Source organism: Trachemys scripta, chromosome 1 (genome assembly GCF_013100865.1).
Source record: "Trachemys scripta elegans isolate TJP31775 chromosome 1, CAS_Tse_1.0, whole genome shotgun sequence".
NCBI classification, from domain to species: domain Eukaryota; kingdom Metazoa; phylum Chordata; order Testudines; family Emydidae; genus Trachemys; species Trachemys scripta.
This window is the reverse complement of record NC_048298.1, coordinates 206,977,085-206,996,664: the sequence shown is the minus strand read 5'-3', so window position 1 is coordinate 206,996,664 and position 19,580 is coordinate 206,977,085. Positions and strand designations below refer to the sequence as shown.

Genomic DNA, 19,580 nt, shown 5'->3' with positions numbered 1-19,580 from the left:
TTACCTACATGTAGCAGGACTGGGGCTCTGTTGCCAGTCAGAGTAACTGAGGGCATGTCCTCACTATAAACTGAAGTGGATCTATGTTACGTTGACTTACAGCCACCACAGTAATTACCGCAGTGGTTCATGACCACGCTGCCTTCTTCTGTCAGCGATGCAAGTCCTCACCAGGAGCGCTTCCCACCGACTAAAGAGGGGCAGTATGGGGGGCTGAGAGACAGGACTCCCAGGGCCCCACAGCAGCCTCCTCCCCTCTCGGCTCCCCTCTGGGAACGAGGCTGGACACCAAGCGCAGAGCTCCCCGCTGGGCACAGCCATGTTCCTAGTGGGGAGCTGGAAGCTGAGACACCAGGGGGACAGCAGGGCTCCCAGCAGAGAGATCTGTGCCCGGAGTCCGGTCATATGCCAGGCTCCCGGTGGGGAGCAGAGAGCCCAGTGGCGCAGACTAGCTCTCCGCGGGGAGTGAGGAGCCTGGGCAGCAGTCCAGTTTGGAGCCGAAACTGGGCAGCAGCCTGGCTGGGGACTCGGAAGCCAGCTTTCTTGTCAATTTCACGGCTCCAGCAGAGCCGTGAAATTGACAAGAATGACAACCAATAGATGTAAGTAACACAGTGTCTACAGGGACACTGCATGGCCCTAACTACACCTACATAAAACCTACGCCTCTCATGGAGGTGGAGTTATGTCAGTGTATTAGGGCACTTACATTGACGGGAGCAAGGCTGTCGTGCATACACTGACATAATTAGGTCGATGTAAGCTGCTTTAAGCAAACCTAATGCTGTAGGGTAAACCAGGCCTGAGTGACTCAAATCAACATGCTGTGAGCATTGAACCCAAGTAGCACCCAGGTACTGCAAGTCTGAGTAGTGCTGTCAGTAACTTTCTGAGAATATATGTTGTGCACATTAGTCCCTCTCCACCTGCATTCTGCAAATTTTACCCTGAGAAAAAAGCATCTGGGTTAAGAATCAATATTTCAAAATGCTCTAAAATCCACGTGTGCTCCTGCCCGATTTTGAAGGGAAGATGTATTTTGGTGTGTACAAAGAGAGAGCTTCAGCTTCCTTTTGCCTAGTTATCAGCAGGCTCTTGCTATTTTCCCCAGACCAGCTTCCCTAGTTTCTTTGCAAAGTGTATGTGTCGGCAGGGAGGCACTTTCCAGCTGGAAAGCATTTCTTTATACGTGTAGTACATATTTGGGCTGCTGCTCCTTTTCCTTCCAGCCCCCCAGGCAAACACTCACTAAAGGCCATGCCTACTGACTGTTTAAAAAGTAATACAGACCCATATCTGGGGTGAGTTTCTGCCTCCAGAGAGCCACAACGCTTTAGGGGTCTGGTGACAAAGTCCAAAGAAATAAGATGACCAAACTTGCAATAAAGTTCAAACAACTCCTGCCCAGCATTTATGCTGGGGTTCCAGGCTGTCCCCAGTCATCTGAAGGTACCACCCAATTAACACGTGAGCGACTAACAACAGCTCCAGCTCTCTTGCCCTCAGAGAAGGAGCCTGTTTATTATCCAACCCCCATTCCCAGTATGCCCCATACACATTCCAGCAGCCCTTCTTAGGGCCACTCATCCAAGGCCTGCCTCCAAATAGCTGAGAGAGAAGGGAGCTTTGCTGCACCAACACTTCAAGACTCTGGTCCCACACAGACAGATAGTCTTGGACCACAAACTGCCACCTGGGACTACCTCCTCTCTGTTAATGGCTGCTTCATTTCCTGGGTGTCTCTGTAATAAACCTCCTGGAATGGATAGCAAAGCCCCAGATAACGCCTTCCTCAGTCTTAAAGGGCCAGTACATCACATTATACCCATCCTAGTTTAGTTTGTCATGTTGCTATATCACAGCACGTTCTTCTGGCTCACAATTTTCAGGACACTTTGTTAGTCTTGCAAGACTAGCTTTTTAACTGGGGTTCATCTGCAAAAGATGAGATGGACGGCAACCCTATAATCCAGCTGTTTGTATCAACGGAAGAGGCAGAGCAGCTCAGGAGCCAGGAATGTAAGACTCAAGTCTAGAGATGGAATTGCCCATGAATCCAAAGGTACAGTTGCTTTAAGTTATGCATTTGAACCTGTATTTCTTTAAATGGCCAGTAAAATCAAAACCGTGATCTGACAGCACAGACTCTCTCCACTGCACATAATTCTAAGTAAACTTCTCCCTGGAAATAATTGTTTTGGCTTTTTACAGGCACTGTGCTTCACTGAACTGTCTGCATACACTTTTCAGCCATCACAATTTGTTTAATCTGTTCTATGAGCCATACGAGATAGAGACAAAGCTGTTATAGTTCACTAGTCTGTATGAAGGGTAACTGAAATTTCTATTAGCTAGAAAAACCCAAGCAAAGCATTACGATGCTTAACAGGAAACCCTCTACAAGAACTTGAGGCAGGATGTAAAATACAAATTAGACATTCTCTCATAAAGTAACCACTCATTAAAAGGTCCACATTTCTTAACAAGCCAGTGCAAATTACCAAGTACACATAGCTTTCATTTTTAGCACAATCCAGTTTCTGTTGCAATTTAAGTTTGACTCATTCACAGAAAAGGCATGGCCACAATTTTAGTGCAAAATGATAAGTCAGTCATTCTTCTGTGGCTCTGCTGATCTGTGGCTCTCTGCTCCCTAGTGCTAATGCTGCATGCTGATTTGTTGGTTTCATTTCATTCTTCACATTTCTCTCTGATTTAGGGTCAGGAGTTTCTTTGATATCTTTAAGTTTATATTACAAAATTAAATCTGTGGGCATATTTGACCACTTCAAACAGGAGGGGCATTTTTTTTTAACTCTTCATGTACTTAAGTCCTTCAGAAGGGGTTTTCCCACAAATCCTTACCAGCTTAACTTTCTGCTGTGATTATGAGCCTCAATATGCTGTAACAAAGATGCAGCTTAAACACTACTGTGCTCCATTAGTAGCCTTAACATTGCTTCAAAACCAAGGGAAATGATGTCACGTGTAAGGCTATATCTACATTACAAGCGCTACAGTGGCACAGCTGTAGCAACACTGTTGTAGCACTGCAGTACAGACACTTGCTTCAGTGACAAAAGGGGTTTTTCTGTCACTGTAGTAAATCCAACCTCTTGAGAGGTAGCTAGGTCGACAGACCAATTCTTCCGTTGACCTAGTGATGTCTAAACTGGGGCTTAGATCAGCTTAACAACATCTCTCAGGGGCATGAAAAATTCCTGAACTATGTAGCTAGGTCGCCCTAAGATTTAGATGTAGATGAGGCCTAAGTCTGAATCAGAGACCTTACTTCAGTGTGACTTTGCAATTTCTCACTGTAAGTTAGTCATTCTAAAAATGTGAATCTGCCCCTGCCCCATCCTCCATCCATTGGCGTCCCCCCACCCCTTTTTCTAAATATCTGTCTATGGTACTTACATGCCCCCCCCCGCAACCCCGTCACACATTACTGAAGCATCTGAGCACCTCACATTCTTTCAATGTAATTCTCTTCAGCACCCCATGAGGTAGTAACATAGTATTTATCCACATTGAGCACTGAGGCACAAGACAGACTGATTTGCCGAAAGTCACCCAGGAAGTCTGTAGTGGAGCAGGAAATTGAACGCAGGTCTCCCAAGTCCCAGGCTAACCACTACACCAGTGAGTCCTGAACTTTTTCATGCCGTGACCTCCTTTGCGCTCATATCTGTTAATGCAACTCCCCTGTACTTAGTATTCAGGCTGGCTTTGTGCAAACAAACACTCCATCTTACACAGTCTACTTGGAAAACTACGGGTGGGTAGCCAGGCCCAGATTAACCACTGTGAGCTTGGTGCACTTACTTGCACAGGGGCACCAACTACCAGACTAAACAAAAAGGAGAGGCAATTGAAGGCCCGGGGGCCACATTCAACCTGCCAGATCATTTTATTTGGTCTTCCACCCCGCATGCTGGAATGGGGGGGAATCCCCACCTTTCCCGATCTCACTGCATTGGTAATGCATCCACCACATGGAGCTTGGGACCTTCTGCTGGCCATAGAAGGCATGATGCTGCTGCAAGAGCACAATATTGCTCCGGGAGCAGATGGTGTTGCCCAGCTGTCTGCTTAAATTTTCTTGCATTTTCTCCCCTCCCCCCAATCTCACAGCCTCCCCCAGTGACCTCTGCATCATGACCCACAGTTTGGGAATCCCTGCACCAGACCATCCTTCCTCTCTTCAAGTATATCAGTCTCATAAGTCATGCAATGTATTACTAAGATAATTACTGGTGTGCAGTAGCTAACCCCCAGACATTGGAGGAAGTATTTTCCATCATTACAACTGATCCGAACACAAAGCCAATCACAACAGAGTTCTATGTTTGCCAAGCCACCTCTTGGTTCAAAATATTACTATTTTCCCCTTAGATCATAAAGCCTTTTGCACCTCCTCTTGCAGACAACCATACGTACTGCAACTGCACATCACCTGACCAGAGGCCAGAACAAGTCTTTTGAGAAATGCCAGTACCAAACTATGGACTGGGTGGCTGGAAACATGCAAGGAACAAAGTCCAACTAAACGGTGCTGAGATTAAAGTAATTTAGGAGTTTTGGAACCCTAGTACCTTGAAGTCCAACCACCCTACACTCAGACTGAAGGAGCTGAGAAGTTAGTCTGCTGAGAGGGGAGTGAGAATTGGAGAAACTAGGGACATGCAGGAGTTATGAGTGGATGGAAATGTGAAATGAACCATAGCAGGGCTGGAACATAGGCTTCACTCCTCTCTGGTGGAAGGAAATCTGACACTGCTACTGGTGTTTGCATCAGGACAGAAAGGGGAAAAGAAAAAAAAAAGTAATTTAATTCAAAGGAACTCAAAATATAGTTAACATGCAGACATTTAATAATCTTTATTAATGCTGATAATGTATTGTGAATGATATTAAGATCCCAAAATGCTTGCCATACTCTACACAAAATACATTTATCCAAACATCCTGCTTCATCATCAAAATGCAGCCACATCTGTGGTAGGAAGCCAGGATCTTTGAGCAGCATATAACAGGGCAGAAGGGACGTATGCTTTATGAACTGAAAGTACAAAAGAATGTTAGGTAGGTTAGAATGAATAATCACTCAATTTTAGCAGGGACCCTAGGTCAACATCTTGGCTCTTGCAAAAAGTGCCAAAAATAATTAATCAGTATTTGAAAGATTGCACCTTCAGTAATACAGTGTTGGTAGCACTGTGACAGGGCACAGATTCAGAAGATGACTACCTCTGAAAGAATCAAACTTGTGAGAATTTATCATCAAAATTTTAGGTAACTTGTCCAAAGATATTAAACAAAATAGTACATTTCTCTCTCTAAACACATATAAACTATTTACCTCTATAAAGTACTATTTGTTTTAAGGCCTGGATGATAGGCGTGTCCAGAGTCTAGTAAAACAGTGCAAGAGGAAGTCATTATGCTGCCGCATTGCCTACCAAGGTGACAACAAAGCTACATCAATTTTCACAAATATTTACCCCCCTAGTCCCCAATAAAGCAAAATTGGGGAAAGCAGTTTGATAAGGGGTTCTACTTTACTTTTCCAAGGAGTTACTACTAATGAACTTTAACAATTTTAGTGTTACTTTAAAGTAGACAAAATCCTTTGAAGCAATTGGTAAGCTTTTCCTTAAGGTTCAAATATAGTCCATAAAAGTTTGCATCTGCAGACATGGCAGGATCAGAATTATCACTCACAACACTCCCCTCTTCTTTCTTAATACCCTTAGCTGATTATATCTTAGTGTTGGGGGAAAAAATTCCCAACAAAATTTCTGGGAAGTCTAGACTGGAACTAGTTTAAGATATTCCCAGTACTTTTTTTGTCTTCAGAGACATAAGATCAACCTTTTTGTTTGTTTATAAACAGAGCAATTCAAGTCTCAATCTATCATCCTGTAGCCTGACCATCAATGTTGTGCCTTTAAATTATCTTCTATTTTGGAAATTAAATCCCTTTGACTTCTTACCTTATCACTTGCTTTTTTTCCAGATTTCTTCTTTTTAGGATTATCCTTCCAGAGAGATTCTACAGCTACATATCCTTGCAAACTCCAGTCATACAACCTTGAACCAGTGATCTTTAAAACAAGAGGTTAGAAAATCAATCAGTTTCAGAACCATCTGAGAAGGGTTTATTCTTATTACAATTTGAATGGTTTCATAATCCACCAAGACCCTTAACTGGGACTGCTTTACAAAACATTCATGCCACTCAAGTATGGAATGTACAGCTTCTCTAAAAACAGACCATAAAAAAGGATGACAACAAAAAATACCCATACAAATGGTTTACTTTGATACAGTGTTTGGAACAAAGTATAAAGAGAAATGGATTTCAAAATAACCTTAAGCAGTTCTGAAATGTAAGCAATTTAGGGGTTTGAAACCCTAGTACACTGCATTCTATGCATTTCAGATTTTGAAATTTTAAAATAGATTTTAGTCTTTGTAATACCATTTTAGAAAGATTAGTAATATTTTCCCCATTGATTTTGCCACTATTTGACAATTTTATATTTCACAGCTTTGCTCCGACAACAGGAATCAACATAAGTAGCTCCCTTCTGATTACTTTTGTCTGTCCACCATCACCACAAATGTCAGCAAGATTATGCATAGTTCTCTGAAAAGTATCCGTTAGTAAACTCCTAATGTACAAAGGAACCAGTCAAGCCCACAGTTTTGGCTATATCCCACCAAAATGGAGGTGCCCTGAGACCCGCCCCCACTCAGCCTTCTCCCCCTGAAGCCCTGCATATGACCCACCCCCTAAGGGGCCCTCCTCCCACACCTCTCTCCGCCCCCACCCCCAAGAGCCCCCCTGCCTGCACCTCTCTGCCTCTCAGGGAGTGAGTAGCAGGGGCCATATGGAAACCAACAGAGAAACGCAAGTGAGGGTGGGATGGCCGTGAGGGAAAGGGGCAGAGAAACAAGAGCAGCAGGGGGCCATGTGGGAAGAGCGAGATGCAGGAGCGGGGCTCTGGGGCAGAGCATGGGAGGGGCCATGGCCCGGGCACCCTTTCGGCAGTGGCACTCCAAAGGTGGCAGGCTGGTGGCACGTCTCCAGAAGGAGGTGCGTCACATCCTGTTTGGGGAGGTTTAGCCTCCCCTGGCCTATTATACCCGCTGCCCCTGTCTTCAGCCAAAGGCTGAAAATGAAAAATGGCCTCATACTGGCCTTCTTTCAGATGGCAAAGAACAAAAGAAATGGACATTCTGCTTGCCTAGACCCCTACGAAATACAATTTTCAGACTGGAAGCTCTTCAGGGCATAGACTGTATCTTATGATGTTTGTACAGCAGCTAGCACAATGGAGTCCCAGCAGTTACCCCAATCGAGTCCTGAACCTGACTGAGGCCTCTAGAGCAGTGTTTCTCAGCCAGGGGCATGCGTACCTCTGGGGGTACGCAGAGATCTTCCAAGGGGTACAGCAACTCAGCTAAATATTTGCCTAGTTTTATAACAGGCTACATAAAAAGCACTAGTGAAGTCAGTGCAAACTAAAATTTCATACAGACAGCTTGTTTATACTGCTCCATATACTATACATTGAAATGTAAGTACAATATTTATATTCCAGTTGATTTATATTATATGATAAAAAGAGAAAGTAAGCAATTTTTCATTAATAGCATGTGGTGACATTTTTATGTCTGATTTTGTAAGCAGGTCGTTTTTAAATAAGGTGAAACTTGGGGTATGCAAGACAAATCAGACTCCTGAAAGGGGTACAGCAGTCTGGAAAGGTTGAGAGCCACTGCTCTTGACTATACTGTAAATTTTATGCACACACACCACACCACACTTTTGGAGGAGTGTGGATAACAAAATCGTGTGCGTGTTCCATCCAAACTGCAATGAGGAGCAACTTCTTCTCTGTGGAATACATATCATCATCATATCATCATCATCATCATCAACGACTTAGATATTGGCATAGAAAGTACGCTTATTAAGTTTGCGGATGATACCAAACTGGGAGGGATTGCAACTACTTTGGAGGACAGGGTCATAATTCAAAATGATCTGGACAAATTGGAGAAATGGTCTGAGTTAAACAGGATGAAGTTTAACAAAGACAAATGCAAAGTGCTCCACTTAGGAAGGAAAAATCAATTTCACACATACAGAATGGGAAAAGACTGTCTAGGAAGGAGTACGGCAGAAAGGGATCTAGGGGTTATAGTGGACCACAAGCTAAATATGAGTCAACAGTGTGATGCTGTTGCAAAAAAAGCAAACATGATTCTGGGATGCATTAACAGGTGTGTTGTGAGCAAGACACGAGAAGTCATTCTTCCGCTCTACTCTGCTCTGGTTAGGCCTCAGCTGGAGTATTGTGTCCAGTTCTGGGCGCCGCATTTTAAAAAAGATGTGGAGAAATTGGAAAGGGTCCAAAGAAGAGCGACAAGAATGATTAAAGGTCTTGAGAACATGACCTATGAAGGAAGGCTGAAAGAATTGGGTTTGTTTAGTTTGGAAAAGAGAAGACTGAGAGGGGACATGATAGCAGTTTTCAGGTATATAAAAGGGTGTCATAAGGAGGAGGGAGAGAACTTGTTCACCTTAGCCTCTAAGGATAGAACCAGAAACAATGGGTTTAAACTGCAGCAAGGGAGGTCTAGATTGGACATTAGGAAAAAGTTCCTAACTGTCAGGGTGGTTAAACACTGGAACAAATTGCCTAGGGAGGTTGTGGAATCTCCGTCTCTGGAGATATTTAAGAGTAGGTTAGATAAATGTCTATTAGGGATGGTCTAGGCAGTATTTGGTCCTGCCATGCGGGCAGGGGACTGGACTCGATGACCTCTCGAGGTCCCTTCCAGTCCTATAATCTATGAATCTATGAATCTATGAATAAGAAAGACCAGTTCTCCTTTTCTGACTGCTGTCAGATCTGCCATTCAAATCCAAATAGTTAGGATTTTTAGATGCAGGTCAGATCAACAGCTTGTCTGCCTATCTACAAGTTTCTAACGAACCCACCACATATCCTTGAGAGAGGGAAAATAATTCACAACATACAGGAACCTTCCTCCTGCCTTAAAATCAAGTTGAATTTTCAAATGGTAAGAAGCAGCTGTATCATTCTATTCTCTGAGTCACCCTTTGCAGGATCCTTCTCAGACCTTCATTACAATCAGGGCCGGCTTTAGCAAGAGCGGGGCCGATTCCTGGGGGCGGGGCTTGCGGCAAGCCCCGCCCCCAGGAATCGAGCCACGCTCCAGCCGGTGTCACCGGGCTTGGGTCCAGTCCGGAGCCACTCGGCAGCCGGAGCCGAGCAGAGCCGCGGGGGCCAGGCCGGGGGGCCGGACCCGTGCTGCTGGGGCCAGGCCGGGCCGGACCGGACCTGAACCGCACCGTGGGGGCTGGGCCGGACCAGAGCCGTGCCGTGCCGCGGGGGCCAGGCTGGAGCCAAGCCAGGCCGGAGCCGCTAGGGCCGGCACTCTCAGCCGGAACCGGGGCCGGACTGGGCCGCGCCTCCCCGGAGTCCTTCTCGTCCCACCCGCCACCCCAGCTTTCCTGGTGCTGCCTGCCCGCCCCTGCTTCTTTTCAGACTTCCCGCGAACCTCTGATTCGCAGGAAGCAGGGAGGGGGAGGAACAGGGGGCGGAGCGTTCAGGGGAGGGGAGGAGGGGGAAGTGAGCTGGGGGCGGAGTGGAGAGCTGTGGCGCGGGGGCCTTCTTAGCGCGGGGCCCAATTCAGCTGAATTGGCTGAATCGGCCTAAAGCCGGCCCGGATTACAATGCACCATTAACCTTTACTGTTTAAGCTAAGAGAAGGCTTCTCCATACAACGTACCCCACATCAGAGTGTAGTTAAAGATACACACCTTGTACTATTTAGAATAGGAAAATGGACTAAAAAGGACCAATAACTGAGCCCAACATGAAGTCATAGCCATACACTGTACTTACAGACAATACAATTATTTTAAAACTAGATTCACTTTGAATACAGAAAAGAATTGTGACAAATAAGTTTTCTAGTCAGACAACTAGATCTGAGATGCAGGCTGTCTTTGGACAAGTTGTCTTAAAAAAAAGAAACACATACTTAGCCTGTTTGGCCACCATGTTAAACTAGTTTAAGTAGGTCAAATTTTAGATATAAACAAGTTGCTAGTTGGCATGCTGTATTGAGAGAAATAAGATTTTTATCTGCATTTGATGGTGGTATGGGGAGTAATAAAAGAAAAAAAGCAAACACCCAGAGACCTGGCAATGAATGTGCTATACTTCTCCAAAATCCGCACAGGCACTGAAGGTATAAACCTTTGTATTCTTGTCTAGCTTTTAAAATGTTTTCTCCCAAATATTCAGACAAATTAGTAAATAAATAAAAAATAAAAATAAATTAATGGAGATATCCTATCTCCTAGAACTGGAAGGGACCTTGAAAGGTCATCAAGTCCAGCCCCCTGCCTTCACTAGCAGGCCCAAGTACTGATTTTGCCCCAAATCCCTAAGCGGCCCCCTCAAGGATTGAACTCACAACCCTGGGTTTAGCAGGCCAATGCTCAAACCACTGAGCTATCCCTCCCCCTCCCTGTGCTTCGGAACAGGTTATACTTCATTAGCAAAAGAATCTGCTTCCTCTGAACATAGAATGCTGCAGTTACGTGGGGATCATCATCAGAAAGCTGCAAGTGCAAACTTACCAGAGTAAAAATAAAAAACACTCCTTTTATCTGTGGTGCCAGTACGAATACAGCTATCAAAACAAAATGAAGGAAAACCAACAACTGTCTGTAGGCAGCAGCTGCTTTTTCCTGGTTATAAAAATTCCTCCAGTACATGCTCTTTAATCTATACACAGCAAAGGGCAACACAATTCAAAAAAGTGTCAACTGTGATAAAGTACTGATTTAATCTCTTATTTTGGGTCTTTGCATTGTTTTTAAGACTGAAGATTTTCAAGCTGCATATGGGCTCAGTCCTGCATTTGTTACAAACCTAAATATCCCAGAGTTCACTATATTTGAATTAATGGAATTCAATGGAGTTATGAATTATGGAGGACTGCAGAACTGGGCCTTATTTTCACATTTTGAAATTCTTTTTTGCGAGTAAGAAATTTTCCCAGTTTTCTATCAGAGAAAAACACTTACAGCATAAACAAAAACTGCAAGCAACAAACTGAGGGCTTCAGATAGACAGAAACAAAATGTTTTCAAAGCACAGACTACCCATTTAAATTATAATGTCCATCCCTTGTCTATATGCTTATAGCTCCAGGGTATGTAATTTCTTAAGTGTTAGGTACAGTCCTGTAGATTTAACATTACTGTTTTTTCAAAAAACATTAGCTCTGATGGAGCTATGTTCAAGAGCTTTGCCACATTCCAGTTTCTCTCCTTTTACTTGCTGGAGTTGTCACGGCAAGTAAAAGGGAGGAATACAAAATCTCAAACTTTCAACAGAGAGCTTTCAGAAGACAACAGTTTCTCTAGGCCTTCAGAAAAGTATTTCAGTAACTCCAGACTTGGCTTAAACCGAAAGATGACAAAATATAGTTCCCTCTTCATTAGCATGCCAAAATACTTCCTAACTTCCACTGAATTCAACATAAAAGAGCAAATATGTTTAACTCCACGGTAATATTTAAATAAACACTGAAAAGTCGGACTGGCAAGTTGTCAGGAGAGGTTCTGAAGAAACTTGAAAGTGGGCTTACGTTCTGCTTAGTGTGTCCCAAATATCTCTGGGCATAGTGCAATACAGTAGACCCACAGAGTTGCAAACACCTCAAGAATGGAGGTTGTTTGTAACTCTGAAATGTTGGTAACTGAACAAAACACTATGGCTGTTCTTTCAAAAGTTTACAACTGAACGTTGACTTAATACAGCTTTTAAACTTTATTATGTAGAAGAAAAATGCGGCTTTCCTCCCCCCCCTTTTTTTTAGTAGTTTACATTTAACACAGTACTGTGCTTGCTGCTTTTGTGTGTCTCTCTCTCTCTGCTGCTGCCGGATTGTGTACATTCGGTTCCAAATGAGGTGTGTGGTTGATGGGTCAGTTCGTAACTCTGGTGCTTGTAACTCTGAGGTTCCACTGTAGCCCCAAGCACATAAACAACTTTTCCCTTCTTATTGTGTACATAGAAAATTAACTCCAGTATTTTATTTCAATACATATCGGTTATCAAGCAGGATTAAGGGTAATGGCTCTCTATCTGTACAGCCTTGTGGGAACCTTAACTGAGAATTTGCTGACTTTTTAGCATTTATATTGTAATCTTTAAACACTGTAGTCAGTTTAGTTTATTATCAAGGGAATAAATCTTGACAACAGCTGTGAACTGGCAAAGGTTTTCCTTGGAGTAAGCAGTGAGCATGAATCAAAATGACTAGTACGTGTGCTGTATTATGCAAGTTGAGAAGACTCAATCCTGAGAAGGATTATTAAAAATGACTGGAAATTTTTCTATGGTGCAAAGAGGTTGATTTTGGTAGGTTAGTAGCAGATGCTTTTTCCAGATTGAAGCTGAACCAGAGGTAAGTGCAAAATTCAGGTAAGTGTAATAACAGATCTATATTTTATCTTGGATAGAAAGCAGAACAACTTTAACACACCAGTGGAAGTTCTGCCAAAGCCACAAATATTAGAACAATCTGCCCAAGTTTGTCTGCTTGGTGCAGGTCAAAGACAGCTGAACAGATATTCACAACACAGAGCTTTAAATTTTGCAATCTTGTGATAAATAGCTACGAGTTTGTTCTCCATAAGATTGGTGCCTGGAGAAAAAAAAGTCTTTTAGATTTCCAGTTACAGAAAGTAATGCCCGGAAACTATCCTTGATCATTAAGTTTAACGATTCAACTTGTTGAGCAACTGTGGAACAGATCAGGCCGCTACTGTACTCCCTGTGTACCTGGTATTCCAGAGCGTCTGTTGCCAATACACCTCATTCAGCAATACAAACATTGTAACTGAAAGGGATGTGACTTTTCTTATAGCCAGATGTGCAGGACCTGTATTACAATCCCACACTGTACTCTGCTCAACATATTTCCTAGTTCTTTGATGAGCTAACCTTTCTCCAGTGGAAAGCCTTAATTAAGTGATGAATGTGCTCCTTTGTACTTTTAGGTATTCGGCAACATTCAACATAGTGTACAAACATCAAGACTGTGAGACACCCAAGGAAGTGCAGAGTGGTAAACAACTCAATACAGAATAATTCACATTTTAAAAGCTTAAAAAAAAAATACATTTTTTCCAAAGAGCCATGTTAGAAAAGTATTCATGTTTGAATTGCGAAGTTTTAATTGTTCCCAAATTAAAGGACTCACACATTTATGAACCTTAAAACAGAAGACGACGTTAATTTTATTTATGTCTTATTAATTAATCTTAAGCTTTTACTGCTACATCTTAGGTCAACCCAAGCAAGCCTTGGACTTTTAAAAAGGTTTGTTATAAATAATTTTATTTATATGAAGCTAGATATTTGCTTTTTAAAAATCTCTTCATGATATAAACTCTCTCAAACTCAATCCAACACCTAAAATGAGGAAGGGAAACAAATGGGAGGCGAGCAAGAGGGCTGTTTTAGACATGAGGGTTGGAACAGGAACAGATGGAAAGGAGGAAGTAAAATCCCAACTCCTTCTCCCAACCCCTGCTCCCCTCCCAAAACAACACACTGCAGAAGTGGTTACTTGTAACCAGAGTGCTTAGAAATGGACTCTGCATATTCACACTCATACCACTTTCTCAGCATAAGGATTTTACACAACTCCAAAGATAACGGGAAAGAGGGCGGAGGAAGTGTGAATATGCAGAGTCCATTTCGAAGAAGTCTGGTTACAACTGAGTAACTTCCACTTCTTCTTTGGGTGTCCTCTACATAGTTGTACTCAGGGGATAGTTTGGCAATCAGTACCCCATGACTGGATATGGAGAACTCACATGACTGACTAAGGATTGGAATGCTAGCCTACTGAACTGAGCGCATGATCTAGATGCCAGATCTAGGCAATAGTGTTTTGTAAAGATATGACTAGGCAAGGGTTCTCGCAACAAATTTTTTGGTGGCCTCAGACTGCAGCCACGAACTCTTGCTGGTGGCCCCACTGACACTTTTCCCTAAAATTATTTATTTTTCCTAAAGTCAGTAAAGTAATATGCACATATATACACCCAAACCATTGTAATTTATTTATGTAAGGTTTGGTGTGGTTTTTTTTGCAGACTCAATAATGAAAATCATGCAAGTTATCTCTATTCTTTACTGGACCTAACAGAATAGAAACACAAATAAGGTGCTCTGCACATTCTTGTCTTTTTTATTATTATTTCTTTTGCTTTTTTAGTAAAAGGGTTGTCTGTAACAACAATTCTGAAGTAAATTTAAAAAAGCTTTGACATAACGGAAGTCCAAATAATAATGAAAAACATCTGAGCGGCTTGGGTCTAGGGAGGGAAGGGGAGAGGATGCAGGGCTGCAGCTGTCTTGGGGCTGCTCCGGGCAGGTGGGGGGAGCTCGGGGCTTTGGCCGGCCCGGAGCCCCTCCAGGCGGGGGTGGGGCTAGTGCAGGACACCCTGGGTGCACACCCTAATGAAGTGTGCTGCACACACTTATGTATATCTATAATGAGATGACTGTGGTCTCAATGCAGTAGAACAGATTTAATCCAGTATTCCTCTTCTATATACCCACCTAAATAATGACTGAAGAAATAGCAAGATTTTAGGGCTATCAGCATAGGAAATATTAGGGACTTCTGAAATTCTTTAGTCCCTATTAAGAAAGTAAACTAAAGCTCTCTGTGCTTAAGGTATACAATTTAGATTCCTTTTATGGGCATGTAGGTCTAGGAAAGAAAACCAGCAAGTTAATTGCTTGATTAATATAACATTCAGAAACCACACTGGGAAGAAATCTATGGTGAGGCCTAAGAACAACTTTATCTCTATAAAGGATAGTGAATGAGGGGGCCTGCCATGACGGCATGTGACTCGCTCTCTTTTCTGGCTAAAAAATGGCTATTGTAAAAGTGGTCTTAACAGATCAAATGAAACAAAGAACTACCTGCCATTGACTCAAGAGGAGGCTTCATGAGTTGTATTAAGATTAAACTGTGTTCCCATGGAGAACTGAGGTCTTATTGGTGCATACATACTGACCACATCTTCCATAAACTTCTGAACTGTATCATGTGCAACGACAGATTTGTTAACTATAAATATATGATGTGCTGCCCCTGCTGTTAAGTGTTCTTTCAAAGAAGATATAGAAAGATCCAGAGACTTTAAATGCACTAAGCATTCAAGAACATATTGAACTGATGCCTGTACAGGATCGACATGCTTGTCACTTATCCAGTCCACAAACCTAAACCACATAAGATCGTAACACTCTCTCACTGATCAACTCTATGAAACAATCAGAATCTGTTCCACCACTGACGTGCAAGATTTTACAAGGTCTGTTAGAGACTCATATCCCATGCAGCTAGGTGTAGCAAAAGAAGGTTCCCAGTGATAAATCTTCTCATCTGTTGTGAAACGTGTGGCATCACTGGAAGTTTGTATACTCCCTTGGAAAGATGAAGATCTGTATATCACTGCTGCCTCAGCCATGCTGGAGCAAATTAGAATTATCCTAGCCCCATTGTATCTTCTTATCTTTATCACCCTCTGCATAAGAGGAATGGGGGAAGGGAAAACCCATCCCCCAATTCAGAAGAAAAATATCCAATATCGATACAGTCTCTGTCTACTACTCTTGAGCAGAAATGGGGACACTTAGTATTCTGCTTGAGGGTGAAGGGATCTATGTCCAGAAACCTTCAAAGATTGCAAATATCTTCTCAGCTCTTTACAGACTTTTGTGTAATTGCAGGAGATCTTTGCTGAGTTGATATGTTATGCTGTTGTCCTTGTCTGGCAGGGGCAGGCCAATTAGTGAAATGTTTTAGTGGCTAAACCAATCCCCTAATTTAACTGCTTCCTTGCAGAGCTGAGACCTGTTCATTCAGGTAATACACTGCCACCACATTCTCTGTGACAACCCACCACTATTTTGTTCTGGATGTGAGGGAGTTGGGGGGGGGGGGGAAAGAGATGAGTGCTTTTAACTCCAATATGTTTATATGTAATGTATTTTCCTTGAGCTCCAGTGAACTCAAACTGATAGATTGTTGAGGTAGACTCCCCACCAAATCTTGGAAGCAACCAAGATGATAGTCAACAATGGAGCTGGGGAGTTTATCTTGTGGAGAAGTGTGAGAAAAATGACTCAGAGGAGCTTTCTTTCCCCTCACCACAGTGACAAGTCCAGTGGACCCAGGAAACAAGCTGAATGAAGATCCGTGTGCACCCGAACCACTACCATGACCTATGTGTTGTACTGGTGTTAAGGTTGACTTTTTCTCGTTTATTATTAGCCCCAGGTCAAGACAGGTCGAATATACCAGGTCGAAATGTCTCCGCACCTGATCCAGAGACCGGCCCCTTATCAAACAGTCATTGAAGTACGGGTATATTTGGACACATACCCCCAACGTCTCAGGTAAGCAGCCACTGGCGCTATACACTTCGTGAATACTCTCGGGGCTGACGCGAGAGCAAAAGGCATCTCTGTCAACTGGAAATGGCACCTGCCCAATATGAAGTGGAGGAAGCACCGGTGCCCTGGGAAGATGGAAATATGGAAGTATGGAAATATGAAAATAAATCAAGGGTGGTGTACCAGTCTCCCGGATCCAGGAAGGGGATGATGGAAGCCAGGGAGACCATGCGAAACTTCAACTTCTGGAGCGACTTGTTGAGGCAATGCAAGTCTAGGATGAGTCTGAGGCCCCCTTTTGCCTTACGAATTAGCAGGAGTAGAATCGTCTGCCTTTCATATTCCGAGGAACTTTTTCCCACTTCCCCCCGGCTGAAGGAAGCCCTGGCCACCCCCCTTCTCTCTCTCCCCCGCTCCCTCCCTCCCCCTAGCCAGGGCGCGGAAGCTGAACACAAGTACAGTGGAACCCCGCTATCATGCAACCCCGCATTTACCGCGATTGAATTTTTTGGACCCCAATGATCCCGTTATAGCAGGGTTCCACTGTATTTAGTTGCAAACATGTTTTAATAGTTACCAACCAATGAGAATCAACTTTTCTTTAGGAAAGTAAACAGTACAAATGCACAACATAATTAAAATTGATTATTTACATCAGTTTTCCTGCTTGCTGATTTAAATAATTTTGATTTAAATCAATTCACCCAGTTTATGTCCAATTTAAACTGCAAGCTCCTTGGGAGAAGAAATGTATGTGCCTGCTATGTATGAAGGCCAAGCCTGCTGACAACCCTTAAATAAAAAATGGTTTACTCACTAATTTGAAGCTATGAAGAAATAAGTGACAGGAAATAAGAGGGGTTTCCCACACCTAAAAGCGTAATCACTGACCTTCGCAATAGCAACAGCTTGTTGTGGATAATATAGCGAGGCACCAATCCCCATGAAGCCCACTGGATACACCAACCTCTTTATTTTTGAACCTGTTCCATGGAAGAAAATATTTTCTGTTAGCGTACTGGTTCTCCAGAAACTTCGATAGTGTTACTGTACTTTTTTTTTTTTTTTTAAATGTATAATCATTCATTAGGTACATTATAATTTACCACATCAGTAATTGTTTAGTTTAACTACTTTCCTAACAAACACAATCATATTAGACCGATGTACTAATTTTTCACTCTTTTGAGAGTACTTTTTAACAGAATCTTTCAGTGATAATTAATTAAATCTGATGTGGGGATTCAAAAAAATTTTAAGGGTGGAATAACCAAAACCTTTAAAGAAATATTGCTATGAGAATTATATAAACTTCTGTTCAAGAAATGAATCAAATGCTTCTAATATGCTAAAATAAAATCCATTTGGCATATCAAGCAGAAGGCATGTTCCATAACAGAGATCAGCCTTTACCAGCTACCATAAATATAGTTCTACCACATGTACACTTGTGATTTAGGTTTTCTTCCTGTTGGACTCATTATTAAGGCTGCATGTTTGTAATAGAGGTCATGGATTCCGTGACTTTCTGTGACCTCCAGGACTTCTGCAGCAGCTGGTGTTCCATGCACTGCCCACACCCACAGGTGCCACCACTGCAGCTCCCATTGGCTGCGGTTCACGGCCAATGGAAGCTGCGGAGCTGGTACTAGTGGCAGGAGCAGCGCGCAGAGCCCCCCTGGCCACTCTTCCCCCAGGAGCTGCAGGGAGACGCTGGTTGGAGCCGGGAAGGGAGCCTGCCTGCCACACACACACAAGCAGGGGTCCCAGGCCGTCCCCCATCCCCAGCAGGGGTCCTAGGCCATCCCCACCCCCCAGCACCCGGGCCCAAGTTTTAGTTAGGGGTATATAGTAAAAGTCATGGACAGGTCACGGGCCGTGAATTTTTGTTTACTGCCGGTGACCTGTCCATGACTTTTACTAAAAATACCCATGACTAAAACGTAGCCTTACTCATTATATACTTCAAAGTTAAAACTTATTGCAAACTAGCTTCTTGACATTTCAAGCTCAGATGCGAAAATAAAGTGCTTTGATTTTTGTATTGCAAGTAAGCGATTTGCATTTCAAATCAGGTCCATCCCAAAATCATAAGATGAGGTTAAAAAGATAAAATTATGGGTTCTTTTTATTTATCTTCTAGTTCTTAAGCCTTTAGGGTACTCATTTTCCACAACCCCAATAGCCATATATTTTTTTCCTTTAAAAAAAAAAAAAAAAATAGATTCTCACAATCACATGACTCCTGAAGTTGGAACTTTAAGAAAAATATCTACAACCATGATCTGGCAATGTTCTTCTCATTAAATACCATCATGAATGTTAAGCAGTGTGTTTGTTCACTGCCAGAGAATAATCAAAATAAATTTAATTGGAGAAGTGTTAATACATTTGTCTGCTATAGTCACACATCACTTCCGGTTTGTTCAAAGAACTGCTCATTTCTGATTTTGTTAATGAAAACACCATTTGGCTGTGCATACCATTATCAACAATATTTCCTATAGAGTTACAGAATTCATCCATATCAATATAATGATTCACCACAGACACAGTTCAGTAGTGTCACATACTAAGAACTTCTACAAAAATGAGCATACACTAGAACCTCAGAGTTCTGAGCACCAGAGTTACAAACTGATTGGTCAACCACACACCTCATTTGGACTGAAAGTACACAAGCAGGCCACAGCAGAGACCAGAAAAAAAATAAAAGAAGCAAATACAGTACAGTACTGTGTTAAATGTAAACTACTAAAAAAATAAGAACATAAGAATGGCCATACTGGGTCAGACCAAAGGTCCATCCAGCCCAGTATCCTGTCTACCGACAGTGGCGTATGCCAGGTGCCCCAGAGGGAGTGAACCTAACAGGTAATGATCAAGTGATCTCTCTCCTGCCATCCATCTCCACCCTCTGACAAACAGAAGCTAGGGACACCATTCCTTACTCATCCTGGCTAATAGCCATTAATGGACTTAACCTCCATGAATTTATCTAGTTTCCTTTTAAACCCTGTTATAAATAAA

At 42.7% G+C, this 19,580-nt stretch overlaps 1 protein-coding gene across 3 annotated transcripts in view; it reads right to left on the bottom strand.

Annotated features, from left to right (window-relative positions):
- APOO (apolipoprotein O) overlaps positions 1 to 19,580 on the bottom strand; it is a 73,105-nt gene that overhangs the window by 17,418 nt on the left and 36,107 nt on the right. For all 3 annotated transcript variants that reach the window (XM_034755163.1, XM_034755155.1, XM_034755147.1), the window contains exons 6-7: positions 17,442 to 17,533; positions 6,000 to 6,110 (exon numbers count right to left, since the gene is read on the bottom strand). In XM_034755163.1, coding sequence (XP_034611054.1) covers positions 6,000 to 6,110; positions 17,442 to 17,533 — 203 coding nt within the window. The remainder of the gene's footprint in view (positions 1 to 5,999; positions 6,111 to 17,441; positions 17,534 to 19,580) is intronic.